The sequence below is a fragment of the Pyxicephalus adspersus genome, chromosome 6, assembly GCF_032062135.1.
Source record: "Pyxicephalus adspersus chromosome 6, UCB_Pads_2.0, whole genome shotgun sequence".
In the NCBI taxonomy this organism is placed as follows: Eukaryota; Metazoa; Chordata; class Amphibia; order Anura; family Pyxicephalidae; genus Pyxicephalus; species Pyxicephalus adspersus.
The window spans coordinates 76,368,405-76,392,019 of record NC_092863.1 but is presented as its reverse complement, the minus strand read 5'-3'; the positions used below and the strand labels follow the sequence as shown (position 1 = coordinate 76,392,019).

General features: G+C 37.2%; 1 protein-coding gene across 1 annotated transcript in view; it reads left to right on the top strand.

The window, feature by feature from the left end:
• Positions 1–23,615, top strand: part of MRPS27 (mitochondrial ribosomal protein S27) — a gene marked incomplete in the record, with an annotated part of 50,077 nt that overhangs the window by 21,760 nt on the left and 4,702 nt on the right. Inside the window, 3 exon segments of the mRNA XM_072413962.1 lie at positions 5,187–5,342; positions 6,496–6,598; positions 11,371–11,513. Coding sequence (XP_072270063.1) covers positions 5,187–5,342; positions 6,496–6,598; positions 11,371–11,513 — 402 coding nt within the window.

The following is a 23,615-nucleotide window of genomic DNA, read 5'->3' as shown; positions in this document are numbered from 1 at the left end:
TGTTTCCAATGACTCCAAATCAGGCCTTGGAAAAGAAATGTAATACTCATCCATTTTACAAATAATTTGTCAAGCATTGTAAGACACTTTGCAAGCAGATTTTTGTGTATGTGTGTTAAAGCCTTATATAATGTACACTGTTTGGCCAAAGCACTAAATCGTCCTGCCTAATATTGTGTAAGACCCCCTTTTTGCTGTGAGAGCAGCTCTGACACATCAAAGCACCAACTCCAAAAGACTCCTGAATGTGTTCTCAGCAGATCCTTTAACTTCCCCTGTCTCTTTTTTTTTTTTCCGATAGTTAACCATGCACACACCCGGCCATCCTTAGGATATAAAAGAAAATGTGATTTATTACACCAAGGCCACCTTTTTTCATTACTCCATGGCCCAGTTCTGGTATTTCAGCATGGGCATGGTGGGCAGGGGTCAGCATGGGCACTCTGACTGGTCTGGGCTATGCAGCTGCATATGTAGTAAGCTGTGATGCATTGTGTGTTTTGACACCTTTCTATCATGGCCAGCTTTACATTTTCTAGCAATTTGTGCTACAGTAACTCCAGGACCCTATCAGAGATGTCCTCCCTTCCATTTCTAGGTTCTTAGTACCTTACCTGGAACACCTTGCAAAATCTGCCCTGCACCTGGAGATGCTTTGACCCAATCGTCTTGCCATCACAACTTGAACCTTTTTGAACTCAGATTGCTCATTTCCAATATATCGCCTTCAAAAACTCGCCATTTACTTGCTAATATAGCCTGACCTTTGACAGGTGCCATTTCAACAAGATAATCAATATCATTCACTTCATCTGTCAATGGTTTTAATGCTTTGGCTTAATTATTTAATCAAAGCAGTGGTTGAAAACCCGCCATCTTTCATCTGGTATTTCATCTTTCATTTATTTATGTCAAGCGGAGATCAAAGGCTGAATTACTTATGAGACTGCTGCTTTCCAATTGACACTGCTAAATATTTTACATGGATTACATTCCATAGCATTCCTCTTTTTTCCACTGAAATATCCAGGATTTCTTTTTAGATTCTTCAGTCTTCTGTTGGGATAACATTAGGCACTATCTGCAGGGACAAAGTCCATTACTCATACTGTATTTGTAAAAACCCATTGTTATGCAGTTGAGGCACTTACTGTAGATGAGGTTTTTGTATCCTGGAACAAAGTCCTGAAACCTTGGTTGGGAGAGCTGTGAAATCATTTTGCTGGATTAGATTAGTTCACCGGTTCATGATAATGTGTGTGTGTGTGTGTCGCAGTATTTAATTGCTGACATTGTGTCAGACTACACCTGATCCGGGGGGGGGTAAGACAGCCGATCTCATGCGTGAGATCGGCATTTCTTTTCCCTTGGTGGAAAAATGCCCCTTCTGCGCATGCCTGAGATCAGGAATGCATGATGTAGGTATCCTATTTTTACTTTATTTAAAAGGGTTGTCTACCCTTCTATGTAAAGTTAAAATGTTCATTTTAAGTACGCTTTTAATCACCTTGTTGAATCTGTAGCACAAAGAATTATAGCAGCTCTGAAGGCGAAAGGGGGCCCAACTTTTAGGAGTTAGGGCTTAAGGTTGAACTTAGGGGTTCAACACTTATGATAGATTTTAACATATATGGGTGATCTTTAGTATCCTAAACAATCGCTGTGTTTTTTCTTGACCAAAATATTGTTTTCACCCCTTTCTCCCTTTTTGCATTTATTTTTTTTCTTCATGGCAGGCAATCTTTCAGTGATAATTTCAGTTTATAGAATGCACATGTGGGAGAATGCCTGCACAAGAGAACAACTGGAAAATCATAGAGTGTTGTGTTGTCACACTCTTAAAAACAATTACTTTTAAAAATACATTGACATTTTAAATATTTTTTTTTTTATATTTTTGATTAAGTTTTTTGGTAATTAGGTATACATCTGATTGGATAGTTTATTCTGGGAAAATTAATTCAGTTTCTATAGGTTACAGCACCTCAGACCACATTAACTCCCTTTGCACCACTCTGCCTTGTTTTGATCTTTTAAATTAGAACATTTTAACTCTCATTTTTCTATTTTTATTTCATTTTTCTTCTTTTTCCAAAGATCAGCGGGTGCTTGCTTGGGATTTGTGTTAGTAATATAATTAATGCATGTGTAGGTTGTAAATTAGAGTTTATTCGGTCTGCTCTGGGACTGTGGAAGGAAAAATTCTCTGTTCATGGTTACTATAGCAACAGCTCACCCCACCAGTCTCTTCATTGTTCCAGCCTATCACCGGTGCTGCAGTCTGCTTGTCATTGGTACAGTATTTTTATTCACACACCGCTCCTCTAATGTACCTTGGGAAAAAATCACATCACATGTCTTTTATTAAAAAAAAAAAAAACCCTTTGCCAATTTAATGCAAGTGCTTATGGCGTGCAAGATTTTTTTCCTCGATAGCAGCAGCTTATTTTTATCTTTTTCCCATAGAGTAAAGCCTTTATATCTATTGATGCATACAGTTGTGATACTGGAGTTTAGGATTATTTAAAGGACCACAAATAGTGAAGCACAAAGAATATTTTCTGTAAAATGTAAGGATAGCTGTGCACATTTCTGGATCAAACCATTTATCTCTACATAAATTATCCTGTAAGGTTATACATGAATATTAAGTAGAACTGTGACTTCCCATATTATATAAATATAGTGTTTTTTCCCATATAATTCATATTCTTGTGATGGGGCAACAAGGCTGCACCACTCCTGATTTCAGAGCAGAGTTGCCACTTTCCTATAGGCTCATGCAGGGGGCGTGTATATCCAATGTGTGAATTTCTTTAGACTGGCACGGGAGTCTTAATATTTTTGTATTGATTGAAAGCATGCAACATAGAAGACATTTCAGCACTGTCAATGCAAGTGAGCGATTGGTGTTTAATGCCCTGCTCAGCAGTTTTACAGGTACAATAAGTTGGCACCTGCTTTTTGCAGGGCGAATGTCCAATCTCCAGTAAAAGCATTTCTAAAAAGTGGAGGTCACCTTGCTTGTAATCTAGGTCCATCATATGGGTGCAGTGCAGGTGATCTGCAAGGGAAATGAAGGTATTCCTCTCAAAGTTTGTAAATAAATGCTTATTATGTGAGCAGGGTTTATGAGAGATAAACAAAACTTCTGCATAATGTGTGCACAACTTTGTCAGGTTGCATGACAGCTTGGCTGGGTTTCAGGCTAGTTAAAAAAACAACTCATTAGGCTTTATTTCTTTATGGGAGAAGTGTTTTTCATTAAACTAAAAATTTATTAGAAGTCCTAGTTGGGACATATTCTGCCATCTCTGATTTTAGGTACCTAAGAAAAGCTTTTAACTCCACAGTCCAGCTTTTCAATGTTATTCTCTTTGTGTCTTTTTTTCCTGCATAGGTAAAATTATCTTGCAAACCTTTATGAAGGTTGTTTTGTAGGGTTTACAAATATGACATTTGCTCCCATTTTCTAAACAATTAGTAAACTGTTGCAATATGCATAAAATTGGACTCCCCAGTGGGCTTTGGCAGTCTGCTCTTAGCAAGTATGGCCATGACTGGTTATTGGGATCACAAATTAAGGAGACTCTTATGGAGTTTAGAGAATTTGTTATTTGTATGTATATTTGTTACCTAGAGCCCTGTTCTAAATTCTGAATTTCATCTGACAAGGTGTAAATGATATATGGGCACCTTTTTAAAGTCTGCGTGGTTGGGGTAAGATGACATTTTTATGTCCGGGTTTTTAATATTTGTGTTTTGAATAATGAGGATCAGGACCAGGCAGTGAAAGCAGTATTCATATCACAAAGCAGTTTAAATGGTTTGACGTTCAGCATGTTGTAATATGCTGTACAGCTCATTATACAGCATGCAAATGTAGCATGTTCACCAGAGCTATGATATTATTACATTATACAGGGATTGGGCATCTCCTATCAATTCACAATATGCATTTGCCTGGAGCATTGGTGTCCAATACATGAGAAAAAAATGGTGTAAATTTTGGAAGTGCGGGTGGCTTGAGTAATCTGGTAAATGTCCTGGAAACCATGTTCAGTCAGATGGAAGCTCTATCTCCACCATGAAGCAAAGCTTCAGGCTGTCCGCATCTGTACATCTCCCCTGCAGTACTGTTTCCTGGCATCACGACAAATGCCTTATTCTTTGTGTTGCTGTAACCAAGGCTTGGTATTATCACTACAGTCAGTTAATTAGCTGAGGATGCCTTTCCATTGTTACTGGCCAGCTGCAAGACAACATCAAGAAAGCATGAAGTGAACATTAAAAAATGAGGATTTCCTCTTGGGGTAGACAATTTTAAAATGCATTGCAATTTATGCTTTTTTTTTAGGTACCGTTGTGTCCTGTTTTAAAATGCTGGCTGCCTCTGTGTTTTAGAAATGTATTTACATTGTGAAGAGTGTGCCCCAGAGACAATGTATTATTATTTTTTAATTCATTGATCTTTGGATGTGTCCAGTTTTATGTAAGAAAAAAAAGTCTAAATAGGCTTTGCAATTAATGAGCTGCATATCCATGAATATCGGTAAAAAGTTATATAGAGAGTGATGGGATTAAAAAAGGCTGGAAGTGGTCATAAAAGAACAAAGTACATTAAAACCATTCCTCCTTCTGTACTGCATTATTTCCTCTGTCTGATGACTACTGCTCCACAGTTTTTACATTCAGCGCCCCACGTATTTATTGTCCTGGAGACGTCTGCACATAAGTGCCCTTTAGAGTTCTATAAGTCTGTATCCCAAAAATTAGCGGTAGTCCCACAGAAGTATTTCGGGCTTTAATGCACAAGCATGACCAGGACAATGGAGATCTGCATCACTAAATGTAAAACAAGCAGAATCCCAGCTTCTTGGTTAAAGGCAAGTGCACATCTGTGAAAGGGAACGGTGGGTTAGGTCAGGTCAAGTACACTTGTCCTTAAAATGTCCTCAATAATACATAGAACACACCCTTAAACCAAAGATTATCCTTAGCTGTGATGGCTGCCTCTGAAATCCACAATTTGTAACACTCCTTCGGGATTGCTCAATTATAACCACTTGCCAAACGCTGTATATTGATTTTTCAAGCCCTGTATATTATTTTTAATCTCTATGCATGCTTCCATAACACTGAAGAGCAGTTTCTAATAGTGATGTGTCATTTTGTCATTCACCCAGGTGCAATATGGAATATTCCCAAATAATTTCACATTTAACTTGCTACTTGATACGTTCATAAAGAAAGAAAACTTTGAAGGTATGGCTTATATTCTTCTATACGTTGTAATATTACACTGTATACATTTTACAATAAAAGTGAATAGTAAAGGAGGTGCAAGAGAAGCATAACAAATCACCCAGTAATAATATATGGAACCAACCCCTGGTCTCAATACAAGAAAGCAAGAAATTAATAAAAAAAAAAAAAAAAAAAAGTCTTTATATGTTTATGGTTTGAAAAAAAATGTACAGGATCCTACCAGTGAATCACTGCTATAGGTGAACAGCTAAATTCTCCAGTTTATTGTGTTTATGGGGTCCTAAATAACTGAATCTGGAATATTCTCTCTCCTGTAAGATCTGAACATCATTTTACTCAATATGTAAATCTACCTGTGCTACTGTATACCAGAAACAAACCTCTAGCGAGATGAATGAGTATATATGGCACTGCATTCAGCAAGAACAGTTAAATCTTATTTATATAACATTAGCTTGCAATGCATGCTGCCAAGTAGAAAGTCATATATATGTTAACTACAGTAAAACTGTTCAGTTCCTGCTGTGCGTTTTCTAGAGTTGGTTGGAAATGAATAACTTACACCTTGAAGCTGCTGTGGGGTATCCTTATGTAACCATAAACCTTCTCTGGAATATTTATCATGTCCTCAGTAGTATTTGCTGTGTAATTTGCTTACCACAGGCCTTTACAAGGGCCAGGCTAAAAGCCTACCAGTTTCTTGAATTCTTACCAAAATAAATGCAGACTGGAAAAAAATGCGTTGAACATGCTAATTTCTTTAAAATAATACAGGGAATAAATTAATGTTGATTTTAAAGGACAGTTCTTAACCTATTTTATGAATCTCTTTTTCATTTATGTTAACATGTAGCCATAGTCAGCAGTCACATTTAATGTTTAAAAACTTCTTGTGGGTTGCAAATATACAAATTTTCCTCAATTCTACACCCCAAATAACAATATACTGTAAAAAATAAAAATAAATATATATATGTCATCATGGACAACATAATACAGCATATTCATAAAACAACATAATACACGTATAGCATGATAGATTTTGGTCAACCAAAATAGTTTCAAACTCAATGCATTTTTTTTTTTGAAGAAGTTTTATTTAAAACTCCAAGATATAGACCAAAATACAATTTCCACTTCCTTTTAGATTGTGCTTTTTGGCCATGAAATTCTATATTTCCCAGTTTCCTACAAGGAACTATTTCATCTTTATTTTTGTTCACTTAGTGGGTGTTAGAGAAGAACCTTGGTGCCTCATTGCTGCTGGCAGGTTTGGGTCAAGAGAACACAGTTGGGTACAGTTCACAGCTGTATGGATACTCGTTGATTGGTAAGTTGTAGAAAGGTTTTGTTTAATATGAAGCTCAGAACAGCCTAAAGTATTTGCAAAAGTTAACAATGATCTGTTTGCTCCCCTGTGGTCTGTTTTGTAGTTTCTGTCCGATAAAAGCAAAAAATATCTGTTGATTTTTTCCGGAATCTAGAATTGTCCTTATGCACCCTTCTTGTGTTATCCTAAAAGAAATGATTGGCCCTCCCATTTCTTGGCTTGAAATTAGCCAAATTAAAGTAAAGACCACCCCATACCCCCACCCCCCACCGTCTGATACTTCTCTCACCTCCTAAATTGTAAGCTCTTCAGGGCAGGGTCCTGTCCTCCTCCTGTGTCACTGTCTGCATCTGTCCTTTGTTTGCAGCCCTTGTTTAATGTACATTGCTGCGTAAAATGTTGGCGCTATATAACCCCTGTATAATAATAATACAGAGGGTATGTGTAGGGATAGAAAATGAGATTTAGACAGAATTGACAAAACCGAACAAAAACAGGACATCGGAGCTGTATGCATTTCTTGCAGCACAGGAGGCCTTTTGTGGACTTGAATGGTCCTAAAAAATAATACATTTCTAATGCCTTTTTTAGGTACATTTTTGTGGAGTGCAGTAAATGGGAAAGTTAATTTTTAGTGCATTATTTGTTAAACCATTTGCAATATCAACATGTATAAATGTAGATTATAATACACAATATTTGACACTTTATAACATACCATTGTGATAAACGCTGATGGGATGATTGTTCTGATTATTTTTCATAGGATATCTTCTCTGTATCTGCCCCTAGCTTGCAATACAGCCAAAGAAATAGCTGCACAACCAGATGATTCGCATTTTTTATAATGTTGTTTTAAACATATTTTGCCTCCCAAAAGGGTAGCTATAACCAAATGTCTGCAATGGGTAGACATAAGTTCCTCTCTGTCTGCTTCATGTGGCCACTGCAACTTGATGCCTACAACTGCCATAATCCCCGATGAAATCTAAAAGGTACAGCTACCATTTAAATAAAAGGTTGTGGTATATTAAGAAGATCAATATACACATTTTTAATCATCTGTTTGGTGAGGCTTAGCAGCCATGAAATTACTGGAGACCTAAAAAATATATTTAATGTGTCATTTGACTATTCATGCCCCTATATTTTTTTTTGGCTGCCGTCTACCACCTCAACCTTAACCACAATATTATGTGCTTACATTACTACCTAAATCTTTATAAAGACTTCTTTTCCAAAAGTAGGCTTGCAGGCTTAAAGCTGAACTCCAGAAAAAGCAAAGTTTAACTATACTCCTTCCGATTTCAAGGGTTATGTGCTCATTTTGTCATGGTGATAATAAAGTTGGAGACTTACCTTTAGTCCGCAACCTCCTACCAACCAACAATATTGTCCACTGCATGTCATCTGAGTTCTGCGTAATATGATGTCAGAGATGTAGCTAGCTGGGCAAGAGGGCTGTTGAATAATCATTTGAGGGGACTGGTCATTTACAAAGAAGTAAAGCTGGGTACACACTTGCAATAATTGTCGTTGGAAAGGATCTTTCACAACTCTTTCCAACAACTAAGCAATGCAAGATGCATGAAAGACTGCTGTACATACAGCAACCTTCTGCTCTATGGAGAGGGGTGGGGGAGAATGACGGAGCAGGAACCCTGCTGCATGCTCTCCCCCTTCACTTCCATTGCGATTGTCCATCGTCCATGGATCCGCCAGGACGGTCGCTGGGACGATTGACGACAGGCGCTGTACACACGCCAGATTCTCGTCTGATTTCGTCCCTGAGACGATTATCGGATGATTATTACATTGGACGTGTGTATGTAGCTTAAGCCTGCTGGAGAAGGGTGGTTTATAGAGAAGGGGTTACTTATTAACCCTTAGAAATAAATTAGCATTTAACCCTTTTAACTGGGAGGGGGGCTGATAACAAGGTTAAACTTTTTTGTTTTGCCTGGAGTGTAATTTTTAAAGAGATAGATTTATTGTTATGTTCTATTGTATTCTATTCTAGTTTATACTTCTTCAAAAAAAAAAAAAAAAGCAGATAAATGTTCTTGTCTAGTGGTGGAGGTAAACAGAACTCCTGACATCATCAATGGGCTTTATATATTATTTAGTAATGTAATGGCTAGAGAAGATCATCGGAGACGGCATACATTTTACTAGAGATGGTCAGAGACTGTGTACCTACTGCTCCAGTGATTAGAGACCAAGGGAGTGCTGCATGGAGTGATGATTGCTATAGATCACTGCCATTACAGCCCTATTTACAAATCAATTTTTTGTCTACTAATTGGTAATCCAAGGCCACACAATTTCTAAAGGGTTGTGTGCGGCCCCTGGCAGCAGTATTTCTACATGTTTCATGGTATATGGTGTCCTTTTCAAATAACATTTTAGTGTTGCTGATAATTCTACTCAGATTTACTTCTTTTTTTTCCTACTTGGGCTTATTCAGTAAAAAGGCAGCAATCCATATAAAAGTTAAAAAAGCAGTAACTAATCATACATGCTACCCTGTTTCCCCCCAAAATAAGACGTGTCTTATATTAATTTTTGCCCAAAATTTCACTAGGGATTATTTTCAGGGGATGACTTATTTTTTCATGAACAACAATTGACATTTATTCTTGAACAAAAAAAATCAACATTTATACAAATATAGTCAAGTCATAACAGGTAGTTATAGCGTGCGTTGTTCACTGAATGGTAGCAACTGGTGTACTGAAGCTCGTGGCTTTGTCTCGAGAGAGGTAAATAAGGGTAGCACACAATGTTATGACTCATTTTGACCCATACAAGTTTCAGCAAAAAGTTTGTATACCAAGCATTTTTTGTGTCCAAGTTGGACTTATTCCAAAGTGGACTTATACCGAGGAGGTACCACTGTGTATGTATATATATATATATATATATATATATATATATATATATATATATGTCAGCCATTTTTTGAAAACAAACAATGGCCCGGCTGGGCAAATAGCTACCTCCTTTTAGGTATGCTATTTTCCTCTGACCACTTGTAAGCCCCAGTGGTACACAGTTCATGCAAATGGGTAAACAGAGTCCACTCACAGTTCATGCAGTCTTGGTAAGCTTAGTCCAAAGTCTCCTCTCCAGCTCTAGGAAACCTTTGTCATAATCTCTCCTCAGTCAGCAGGCAACTAACTGCCCTTATGAAACACTTGAGCTCCTGCTGGGGAGTAAATTCCCGGACATGCATCGGGTGGCCAAGGAACCCTCCCTTCTCTTCCCTTGGCCGGCTCCAGGGCCTCAACACTGGCTCCTACCATAAGCCACAAAACCAAGTAGAACATACTTTACACAGATATATATATATATTGTGGCTTATTTTTGTAGGGTAGGGCTTATATTTCGAGCAGTAATATGGAAAAATCATGCTAGGGCTTATTTTCAGGAAAACAGTATATAAATACTGTTTTTTATTATTAATAATAATAATGATTGGTGTACTGCTGTCTAAACAATCAATATTGAGTACGTTTTTTAAGCTGACTACTCTCTTTAAACACGTTGGTTTGCTTTAATAAAAAGACCTTTTGATTCATAGAAGACTTGATTAGAATTAGGGCTGGTAAGCTCTGATTTGCAGGAAGAATTATATCTCCCTTTGGGGCAGGGTTGTCCCTTTGAAGACCTCAGTGTATTCTAGTAAAGAATTGGTTGGCACAGCAGCAAATATCCATCAAGTCTATTTTAGTCAGCACAGGGCATTGGTATCGACAGGACTTTTCATTCAGCTTCTGCTGTGTCACAGCCAGTCACTGCATAGGCAAAAGAAAGAACTATGGCATCTGATGCATTCACATCATATTACATTGACAGTGTCTGAACCCTGTAGCCTATACTGTCAGGTCTTGCTTCCTGCTATCTTGGAAAATCTAATTGAACAGACTTGTCCAGTAGAGGCCCGAGGGCCCAGTCTGCCACATACAGCTAAATATAGTATAACAGATGAGCGGCGTCTGTGAACTTTGCAACTGATCTTTTACCCTCCGTGTCTCAGATGCCATTTTGGAATTAGGCAGTTGCAACCATTCTGTCTGTTTTCTGGCGGATCTTATTGCAGTGTGCCGCAGCCCGTTCCCTAGACAGAGGGATTCTGTAGCCGAAGGGAAAAATAATATTTTTGTGGGACAAATGAAGGTGATAATTGCTCTGGAGAGCTGTACTCAGGCCGCCTCATAATGAATACTGCAGCAGCTGCTTCTTCTGAAGATAAGATTATCCCCTGCAAGATGTGTATTTATTTTGTATTAGAGCCAATGCTGAAAGTTCATGTTTCTGCTCTCGCTTGGCAGCGTATAATTATGCAGGATTTTGTTTGTCTGCAAAAAAAGCCAAATACAGCTCAAAATATAACATTTTAATTAAAAGTGTCTAAAGCTTGGAAGATAGGACAGGAAACAAATTTTGTTGCTTTTTTTATCGGTATTTTCTGTAGCATTAGGGAATTTTAAATACAGGACTCTAAGGTGCAGGGCTGTAGGCTGCTCATGCTTGGTCAATTTTATTATTACTGAATGTTTACAGATATGTAAAAATCATGTTTGGAGTGTCAGAATAGCGGCTTCTGTTACCGGAATTATGATTAGTAAAATGCACTTTATTTGGAGTTTTTTGGTGTTTTTAATTATGGTAGCCAGCAATGTCTATTATCCCTCTTTTCTGTTATTGAATCCATTATGGTCAGTTTTTACTATTCATATTATGTTTAATTTTTTTTTTTTTTTTTTTAGGAAAAGTGGAGCTTTCTCAGGGTCTTCGTGCTGTTTATACACAAATGCCACTCATCTGGAAACCAGGTTATTTCCAAAGAGCTTTAGATGTGATGGAGAAGGTTTCCCAGATGCCTGGAGAAATTAAGATAACTAAAGATGTTGTAAGTGTGAATTGTTCTCCTTACAAAGAATTGACCTTTATTGCATTTTTTTTTAATAAAGGCCATGCCCTGGGACTAAAATATACCACCATAATCTTAAAATAGTAATGAAAAAAAAATCCACCCTAAAGCCATGACAAGTCAAAGGGAAGTATTGGCCAATAATATTTTAGTGTGATCTTAGCGTGATCTTTATTGACCTTTGCTATAGCAAGACATTAAACTCTGGTCTAGGACCTACTCTAGTCTACTTACCGACACTAATGAGGCCATCATTTTATTGTATTTAAGTTCAGACAACATTGTCAGGGTAAAAGTACAAGTTGAATATGGGGGAATACACTTAATAAATATCTAAATTGTACTTTTCAGTATCAGCATGACGTTCAGTATCAGCATGTTTTAAAATAAATAATGGTCCAATTTTTATTTTATTTTACAGTAATTGAGGGTTAAAACTACTTTCAGTTTTCCTATATTTACCATTGTTTAACTTCCTATCCTGTAGAATAACAGAACGTGAGATGATATCTTTTTAATGTGTGGGATATACTGTAATTGTTGTAATTGCGGTATGGTAAACTAGTGTTGGGTAAGCACTTGCCACTAAAATTATCCTTGGCAAAAACCATACCCACAAAATACAGGGGCATTGTATTTGTAGACCATCTTTTGTTAGTAAACTAATTTTATAGATATTAATATTATTAACTTGTATTTATAGCACCAACATATTACACAGCTCATAACAAGTGCATAGTCACGATACTAACTGTACCTCAATGGGAGTCACAATCTAATGTACCTACCATAGTCACTTGTCATTAACACAGTCCAAGGCAATAAACAAAACACACCAAAAGGCTGTTTTACTTGTTTTTGGAGTCCAAATGCTTTTCTATAGGACCTGCAGTGTCCAAGTAAACACAGAATCTGGTTACCTGTACTTGGCCAGCATTTCACAAACAGCTGCAGAAAAACAATCTATGTCAATGAGTCATTGGATCAAATACCTCCCTATCCTGAATATAGAGACTAGTTATCATAAATAAAATGTCCTATCTATTGCCAGGACTGTAACCCATCCTTGTATAAAACATACTCACAAATCATAGCTCTTGAAGCTGATGGTCCAGCGTAAAGATGTGTACTCTGTTTGTAACAGACTTTGAATTGTCCTTATAAAGGATGGGTTGTTTGCATATGTGAACATACTGCTGTCTTTTGGGCCACAGGCTGTACCTTTAAGGCTACAAAACAATATGTGATTTAAAAAACATAGAATTATTCTTTTCTGACTTGTGCTTCTGTTACTTCCCTATAGAATGTACAACCTAAAGCTGTCGTGTAGCGTTGTGCACTCTCATGCCAGAGTAATCATGCCTCTTAATTCATGTTGGTCCCTCCCCAAGGAGAGTGAGCAGTTTTCAAGGCTGAAGTAAGGCAGTTCTAGTATTTTATTCTAGTGATCTCCAGAAAGAAATGAACTCTTAGCTGCATCTTTAGCGGCTTTCAAGCACTCTCTCTAGCTCCAATTTCTGTTTCAAAGAAGTCCCTCTGGAAATTCAGTCAGACCCACATGGCAACTAGATTTCCTGTTCTGAAGGGTTAACCCTTTTACTTCTTCAATAGGAGAATCTCTGCACACTGCAAAGACCAAGTTTGGTTTCCTTTTGTGTTTGGAGCCAGAGACTATATATGTGTGGCTTTTGATTTACATTTTTAAGATAGAACACTACTTAAAAAAACCCTGTTCCTATCAGCTTTATTACTCATGTATTTTAGTGCTTTTGTTGAGATATAATATGTATACATTGACAGGTAAAGTAATTAATAATGATAATTACCTTCCAATAGTAATTGTCAATGGGTCTGATTTTTGCAACAGCACTCAGTTCTAAAATGTGATATTTTGGAGGCAGAAAAAATAGGTAAGTGTAAGGATAGGACAACAGGGTCCTGGACACTCAAAGTGCAAATAAACTCATGGGGGTTAGCTTTTCTGGTACAAAAAAAACAAATCATATGCAGAACACCCAGTGCATCCAAGCTTTCTACATAGCCACAGACTAAAGTATCCGTCAGAGTGCCCCTGCTGATCCCTGTCTACCTGTCAAAGCCCTATAAGGACATGTAAGCATCAACACTTGACTATAGAGCAACATGGGAAAGTGGGCTGGTTAGCTGTTTTCCCCCAGAATGCAAAAGAATATCTAAATACTTCAAAACTCAGCAACAGAATGTGATAAAATGAAAAAAAAAACACAATCTTTTTATTAGGAGCTTTAGCATTATTTGCATACATCTAGCTTTGAAATAGAATATTCCTAAAAAAGAATTGCTTGAAGTAAGAAAACCCTGGAAAGTGGCAGCTATTTGGCATGCTGGTAGCCTCAACTGTTTGCATATACCTTTAATTTATGGAAGGATGCCAGGAGCTCAAACTTCTGGGCTTCAAATATGCCAGCATCCTATTACTGTCCTTCACGTTGTATACATTGGATAAGATAAAATGTATGGCGCTGCAGAATAGCAGTTAACATAACATACAACCCCTATTTAATGTCCAGTGCTGTGTAATATGTTGGTGCTATATAAATCCTGTATTTTATTAATATTATCAATAATAATAATAATAATAAAAACAGCTTTTTTTGTTTCATACAAACAAAGCAATTTTTTTCTACTACAAAACTTTGAGCGAAATAAAAGATATAAAGCATTGTGTAAACTGTTTGATATCTGAATGGTACAACTACATGGCTACAAACACTGCCTGTCCCTACTTCCCTTCTGTATTGCCTCCGGCACCAGTCAGGGGAGATGTTTTATTTTATTATATAGTATTGGTATAGTGTATGTGCAGTGGAAATGGAGCTTGCATCTAGGGAACCTGTGTGACGTTAAATGCGAGCATACACAGATGTATTAAAATGCAAACCCTAACATGTCATGAATAATTTACTATGTCACTACAGGAACTTGCTTTGTGTTTATGGAAATTACAAAATGAGTGCATTGCACCTTGGCATTCTGGTAGCTAGATTTAAGATTGCATTTTTCAACTAGCAGTAGTAAATGACAGCAGAAATTTGGTTGTTAAAAGTTTTCATTTCTCTTTTGTTCAGTCTATATCAGTTAATGAGTGGGTCAGTCAGTATTTCTGACATTACTTATCTACCTGCTTGCTCCAGGTCATTGTCAATAAGTGCTAAAGGCTGAGACATTCAGGCCAAACTGACTTTTTTTTTTCTCATTCAGATACATATGCGCCCAATTAAAGTTGTTTGAAATCTCACCATTTAACTTTCCACCTTCAAAGAAATCTGTTATCAATGGTAATGCTGTAAGTGCCCTTTATAAAGAAAGCAGCTGCTTCTACTGGCTTTTTATTTTTTTAAGTTGTTTGCAAACCTTGGCAATACTAGAGCATGTTCTGGATGGAGATAATATTTGACTTCAGCATTGCAAGTAAGCACTACTGGGCACAATGTCTATTTCCAAAATGAAAGGATATTTTTTATTGTTGCTATAGATGATGCTTATGTTTGATGTTTTTCTGTAACTGCAGATTTTGTGTTACTGGACATGGTTTTGGTCATTTTAAATGGTGATGTATAGTGAGTGACCCATGCAAAAAAAAAAAATAATAATTTATACCCCAGGATAAAAAAGAGTAAAAAAATAACATTTCCTTCCTAATTGGTGTAACCTTTTCTCATGTTCCTTTCCAGGGCTGCCATTCTTATTCTTCTTTCACTAAAGTGAGTCACTGTCCTGGAACTAGCATGTACTGCTTTTGGACACCTGATATGCACATGCTTGTTTCAGGCCATTGACATAAAGGTAGTTAAGCAAATATGAGAAATCTTAAGCTTGCAGCTTCATAAACCAGTTTGCGATGACTTTGTGGGATACATATGTGATGACTGGTTTCCTTGTAGCTCTCTTCTCTGCAGATATAATATTATGCTTGGAAAGCTTTCTTTTCATAAAATATCCATATGTGTTACACAAAAATGTCTTGGTCAAACATGCATGTTTATGCCCAAAGTACACACCCCTTAAGCCGGCCTTATCTCGGAGAAACCGTCATCCTGCAATTTCCAGGTAATTTTCCTGTGGTTTTAGTTTGCCCATGGTTGTCATCTTCTGTTTAAAGCTCAACATGTATGTTTGGTAACTTTGCTACTCACACATTACATTTTGTTTTTTTTTTCTAGATTATAGTGTCCCTTTATGTTATATAATCACAGCTGGGTTAAGGTAGAGTGACACTTGATTGTAATCCCTGTGGCAAGATACTTAGTTCTTATATTTGACTACTTAATCTTCTCCCAGTATGATTTAAATATATGCATGAAAATTGGACTTAACAGGTCGCATAAAATTTTGATTAGGTTGTTGGAGGAAATTTGCATTTTCCCATTTGCCCAGAAATCTGTCATGAACAATTCTTTATAAAAAACAGTATTTTATATTTGCTAAAAACAGTATCTGCCTCTCAGTTCTGTTCAAATTTAGCAGGTAGATTGCTTTGTGCCTTCGTATAGTCATGCACAAATATTTGTTTTTGATGAGCTGTATGCCTAATATAACCCCTTCTCCATTCTCTTTCTCCCCTACTTTTAAGCATACCTAAAATATACAATTCTTGCCTTATCCATCAGTCACCTTTGGCTAATTTTTAGTTTAAGCATACTTCAGTCTCAGATTGCCTTGTCCAGACAAGATGAGTTAAACAGCTGGAACCCCTCACTTCTGAAGCCGCATTATCTATTTTTGTGATAGGTGACCTCATTTCTTAGTACTGAGGCTTGAATATGGAAGGAGATAGGCATCTGTTCCAATCATTTTCATTATATTGAAGCCCACAGAAGTTTGGGGCACCTAAGATGGTTAAAACAGGAAGGGACTCCAATAAGCGATCTGCAATTCTCAACCCCCCCCCCCCCCCCCCCTTAGCAGTTTGGGATGGGCAAAAAAAACAATTACAAACTTCACTCCCAACATTCTCCTCCTACACCTCTTTGGCAAAACTATGAATTTCTCATGGATGCAGTCAGGGTCGATTTCTGTGGTGGTGCAACAAGAGGTTTTTCCACATTGGAGATTTATTAGATGGGAAAGCCATCCTGAGTTGTTAGACACCTAGAAAGAAGAGAAATTTGCCCTCCCGCCAGCGGAAGTTTTAATTTTTTATGCTATAGAAGCTACGGTCCGATGGAAACCCTGTACTATGCTTTGTGGTGCTGCCCTTGAATTCCAAGATTCTGGATTCAAATTTATAATCTCATATATACAGTCACACAAGTTAATCTCCCAAATGAAGTGGAAAGTGCCTTATTTACGCAGCTGGAGGAATCAGTTCCAAGACAGTTGATCAGACTGGTTAAATATATTCTGCTAGCAGCCCGCATCACATCTGCATGCTATTGGAAAGCTTCTAATATTCCTCTTGATTTTACTAAACATAAAATTAATTGGATCAAGATAAATTGACATGTACAGATGTATAGCCCAATGTTATGATTGGCACAAGAACCACAGGAAGGAAAACTCTTGTTGAAATGGTTTCTCTGATTTTGAAAGAAACACAGTGTGCTTCACGTGTATATAATTTATTGCATTCTCAGGCTGGTCTAGCAAAACACAATAAAGAAGGAATTTAGGGGCAGTTTTAAATTTTGCATGCTGATGGTGACATTCATTAGTATTGTTATTTAAGTATATATTTATGTAATTATCTGCATAAATATGGAAATTATATCCCCTATCAATGCATATAGATATTCAATTAAAGAAGAAGGTTCATGCACAAATAATAGCTAGTCATTCAAACAGTTTAATTAAGAAAACAACGTAAGACAAAGTACACAACAATATTGTCAGATATTTAAACACATAGGAACTTCAATCAATGTTACATATATCACATAAACATAAAGTTATTAGTAGTAACCCCTGTAATAATCTAGTAACTAAGTGATACACAATACATCAAATAACATAGAATGCAATTCAAGAATGTGTAATAGCTACCTGTAAGGATGTTGATGGGTACTCCATGAGCCTGATTCCCTAAGAGCTCCCATCACTCCCTTTTTCCCTCCTTGTTATATTCCAGCTCCCCTTTTTATATAGTTAAGTCCTATTAGGTAACATTGGGACTCCTTGATTGGTTAGTGGGTGTGTTCGGTACGCTGACCATCAGTTGGCACACACCCCCACTAGATTGGGATTGGTTAATGTAATTTGATGGACCTCCCAACTAAATTTGATATAAAAATCTCCAGCTGGAATCTCTGTTTAGGGGTCTATAAATGTCCAGCTGGGTCATCACCCCAGTCCATCTGTTCACTTTTCCCTCCATCTCCTGTTTGCTCAGGTGAATAGATTTATGCCCTTTGAAGGCCATATTGGTGGTCTGTTTGTTCTGGGAAAATAGGTCTTGTCTCCTGGCAGCTGTTGTATCACTTGTGTGTTGCTCTGTGAAGTCCTGGGCTTGGAGACCCCCTAGGAAGCCCCTATGGCCAGATCAAGATAACACAGGTTTCATGTTAAAACACAACATTTCTGTACTGTATTGTTTCATGCTAGTTAGATACAGTCTAATTATTAGGACGCACACATACCTAGTCATACATCTATGAATACATCTATATATTTATACATATATATATACCTCTATATACATTTACATATCTATTTACATATTCATAAACAATCTTGAGGTGCAACAGATATAGACAATGGCTAGCAGGTAGAAAAAAAATGAATTGGTAAAAAATACCTTGGGACATAGCAGCAGCCCATACTGCTTTGCTCCAACTAATTCACCTAATTAAAGGATGATCCCTTCCCTACCTCTGATCCCCCAGAGGACTCCGCTTTATTAAAACCCCACCCTTTAGTAATCCCCTCCAACCAAAATCTACTTCTGTAATACATCACTTTCCCCTGAAAAAGCCAATCGGCGAAACACGTCGGGTACTGAGACCTAGCTACTTTTGCATCACTTGATGTTACCTGGATTGATAATTACTTTATTACAATAACACTCTCAATGTAACAGCTAAGCTCTGTCTAGCTTTTGTCTACATTGAATTACCTACCAACAAAACCCCTTCTTCTTTCTGGTTTCATAACTCTGTCTATGACAGGGTCTGAAACTATTTATTTTTTACCTATTCAGTTATCTATCTAGGGGTCATTTCTCTAGAATATTGGATCTCATAGTATGTTTTATATTGCCTTGATTTATTGTGCTTTAAATATTGTAGCACTTCGGTCTTATAGCATAGTAGAAATTTCAGTCATATTCACTTTTTTATTTTAGTAAAAAAAAAAAATTACTGGGATCTTAGGCATTTCCTTCTCTGTAGCCCACTGGAAAGAACTCTATTTACATTTTGTTGCAGACATTCATGAGTAAGAAGCGATATCTCCAAAGTTAGAAAATATCCACTATTAAACATCACCAGAACTGGCTTACCAATTGGAGTATTTTTCTTTACCATTGTGTCTAGTGCTTTTTGTCTCGGACAGTGGTCATTAGGACCAATATAAAGGATAACACTCTCCGGAGTGTCACAAATAACAATAAAAACAAGTCGGACACTCAACCTATGCAAAACTAAAAACAAACAATTTTCATTCAATTTAATTTTGTAATTTTTAAAATCTGTTTTGACTTTTTTTGGTTTGGCTTCTTTTCCTGAGACATTCCAACTTTTTGTTATCTTCCGAGAACTCTGGCACTCTCTTCTATATCTGGTGAATCAATTTTGCAGACAGTCTGTAAACTCTGGTGGCTTGCTTTCAAGATCACACTCCATTATGTTCATTATGTTGGCTTGCCAATTTTCAACTTTAACTTTTGGAACGATCATACATATTTTCGGTATTTAACTTTCACAGATATACACAAATATTTTCTTATGAAACTACTGCATTTGTCCATGTGTACAGGTTCAGCTTATGCTGATGAGGAGCATCAGTGAATAGGATGTTGGCATTTTAGAACATTCGTGTTTTCTAGCCATTTGTTTCTGGATACATATATTTGTTACCTCAGGGTTGCCTTTTTTGTAATACCATACATTTACATTTTACTTCCCCAGAACTATAAATACATAATTTTTATATGTTCTAAGCAGTTTGTTTTCTGAATCCTGTTGGTACATATAATATATGTGAAAAGGTATGTTAATTGGTTATCCTGATAGATGGATAGAAATCTAATTTTATCTGACTGCAAAGCATTTTATATCTATCCCTTAAAGCTACTTCTTGAAAAAAAAAATCCAATATCTTTTGACTTCTTGTCCATGAATATATTGATTGAACAGTAAATGTGAAATTCACCAAACATTTATTGCAGGTGAATTTTCCACATGCAAATGGCAGTGACAGATCTGCTTGCAGTAAATGGTTTATTAATTGTACATTCACTTCTTTTTAAATGTCCTTCTGTTTTCATCAGATTCAAAGTATCCATTTTGATATGTTGTAAACAATTAATTTTATTGTTCACCTTGACTGTATTTTCCTGATGTATTCCATTCCAGGTTTCAGTATATAGAGCTTCTTTGCTGCTTTTGCTCCTCATTTCATATACAACAAGATCAGAAGTCAGGCAATCTAAAATTTAGCTTTGATTTAACAAATGTCAGTGTTGTTTTAAAAAAGCTCTTTTCTCTAGATCGCTTCTTGCTATGCAAGCTATTTTTTTAGGATTTTACTGGGTCCATTATTGCAGAGGGAATAGGCAATGTTTCTTCTGCAATAAAATAACCTCACCTGCCTGACCCTATTTTTTTTAAATACACTCACCTGTGCATTACAGGCGCTGCCATCTTCTTACTTCTCCTCTTCCTAATTTCCAGCCATCTTTATTGACATCTTGACTGTCCCTTTTCTGCAACAAACACCTACCTGATCACAAATTTTTGAAGGGGAACTTTAGTTCCTTCTTAGGGTTCACATTATAAATTACCATAAAAATTGAAAAATGCTACAAAGACTCTGAATCTGCAAAAGTGCCTAAAACAAAAAAAAAACACTTACCTCCAATCCCGCAGGGTGGTCCGATCCATCTGGAGGTCTCTTCTATCGGGTCCTGTGTCGCCCTCGCATCCGTCCACTAGCCAGGGTGCTGCCATCTTCTCTTCTTCTTCGTCACAAGACCCAGGCGCATGTGTGAGATCAGCAAAAAAATTTTCCCCCCACGTAAAGGCACCTTCTGCGCATGCTTGAGATGCTCCTGCTCATTTTTTTTTTTTTTTTTTTAGTGTTGCACTTAAAAAAATAAAAAATAAATAAACATGATTTTTACTTAACATAAAAGGGTTGTCTACCCTTTTATGTAAAGTAAAAAGGCTCAATTTAGGTACGCTTTAAGTACTTTAAAAGGATATTCCTGTATGTGTAAACACTTTTATATCTGTTGATAAAATTAAGTAATTTTCCAGTAATCCCTTATTTTTAATATTATTGTGTAATATGTGTCAAGATGTTATTGGTTCACTGCCAGCCTGTGGAAAGAATCCCTGTAAAACTGGGAAGATGCTGGAAGATACAGACCATAAAACGCTGGTGTTATATTGTGATAAATGAGTTCTGAATACAGTGCCATTTCTGTTTGTTCCAGTCAGCTGTTATTGCCTTACACCAGTGTGGTGCATTGAATTATCTGCAGGTTTAGCTATAATGGGGTGCTTTAGGTGTTTCTGCTTTGTGTATTCTGTTTTCTCCTAATCAGTAGAGATTCTTCCAGCAATTAGCAGAAAGGTACACTTCCAATACCCACACTTGGCTGTATTGTAAGTGCAGTGTTCCAGTGCAAGATCATGGCTTGCTGCTTCCATACCCAACACTTTCAGTTTAAAATGGCCAAGTAAATTTCTGATGGATCAAAAAAAGGTATTTATTGTCTTGAAGCTCTTTTTTTATCTTTAGCAAAAATATCTCAAATAGAAAAGCATGTCCCTTGCCAGCAGGTGCAGAGTAGAACCCTTCTTCTTTGTGGGAAGCATGGTTCTTTTTAAAGGGGCTTGAATCCATTGTCAAACCTATAGCTCTACGATCAGCAAAGCACATTCCCCTAGCCGATTAATAAAACTCTCTACACTCTTAGCAGAGAGTGTTAGACCTCTCCAGAGATACTCTATGAAGTTGAGGTTTCACCTATTTGCAGCAATTACTCTGTTCGCTTTTGCAACATTAGATAATATGAGCTAAGGATCTTTGACTTTACAGAACTAACCTCACTGATTCTACAAACTGGTTTATCATTTTTAGAAAGTGCTAATAAAATTGTAAGCTCCACTGGTTAGAAATCTCAAATACATATAGTACAGATAACTGCTAACTGATCACTATTATTAACCTTAATTGTTGGGATGTTTAGAAAACAATTCCATTATAGACTTACTTGTTCGAAATTCCATGTACATAGCAGGTTATAAAAGATTGGTACAGGACACAACATGGTGAAACACAGACCATAAGAATGCTTGTGAAATCTCTAGCATGTGTTGTAACAGAGGAAAGAGATTTGAATAAATAAGTTTGTTTTTCTTCAAATGTTAAGTGCTCCTAAAAGTTCAGGATAAAGACAGCTTTAATGTTTTTCAGGTTTAGTGGTTTTTGCAAGATTCCAGACAATATATGGAAGTGTAAATGTATTTGGCAAATGTGGACATAAACATAAACAATTGTGCACAGCTCCTTACAATATAAAATACGATGTGCTAGACCAGGGGTCGGCAAACTTTTTGGACTACTAGGCCATTTCAGGAGGTCAAGAAGGCACACTAGGCCAGAAGAAACAAGGTGTCCAAGGAAAGTTTTTTTCCAGCCGTAACTGCAAGCGAGCAGCCTCAGTCTTCCGCTCATCTGCGGTGTAGTCTCTGTACGTGTGTGCGTGCTTGGCATCCCCCTTGAGATTTGACCGCTTGAAAGTGCTGTTGGGGCCCTTGCACACTAATCACAGGGCTTTGTTGCCATGTTGGACGAAGAATAATTTGTCGGTTCATTTGGGGTTAAAGACACAACGTTCAAGTTCAACTTTGAAGGTCTGGTAGCTGCACCTTGCTTCTGCTGTTTAGGCATAGTAATTGGGGTCACTGTACGGGAACTCAATGATATTGATATCCTGGGATATCAGGATATCCTGGGAACTCGTGATAACATACCAATTCAATTAGGCCAGACCCAACAATAAATAAGTAGGGGGCGTTAGGCCGGACTGGGATACTGGCTAGGCTGTTTCCGGCCTAAAGGCCGGAGTTTGCCTACCTCTGTACTAGACAATGCAGTTTGGATAATTGATATTTACTAGCTGTAAAAAAGCACAATATTGACTGGAAAGTACATCATTCACTCAGTGGTACTGCATTGGCAAATTTGAGATTCTAGTTGGGTCTTCCTATCTGTATCTAATGTGGGATCTACACACATGGTAACTTCCCTATTATCTTGGTAGTTCCAAATCTGTATATTCTGTAATAAAAATTGCAACCACAGGTTGTATGGTTACGGTGGTGCTTTCCCCTCTAGTGCTGCCTGCAGATTAAGATGTGTGGCCAATGGCTATGCTTTGGCAGTAGGAAGTGAAGGGCTACTCTATATCCATGCAGGCTCTGGTTGAGGTTTTTGATATAAAACGCTGTACAATTTGAGGCTCCCAGTGAATTTAGTGAAAAAGCTGTGTTGACGACAATATTTGGCCATGCATGTAATTTAACATCTCTAAAGAAGCCACACATTCACTTTAACACTATGCACCTTACTGGATGATATATCTTCAGGAAATGTTACTAGTTTCCTGTATCAGGGAGCCTGGCATGTTTGGGAAATCATGCTGGGTTTTGTTTAATTATATTCCTGTCAGATTATTTCCTTAATGAGCGAGCGAATTAAAGCGCAGACCTTGCCAACATGCAGCAAAACCTGCTCTAACTCTTTCATCTACATAGCCAAATAATGTTGTGCGTCTGCCAGGGTTTCCCAATTAAATCCTCTCTAAAGATTGCTAGCAGAATTCTGTTTTTGCTTGGCCCAGGGTCTTTTCTGTTCTGCTTTCTTTTGTAACAAAGA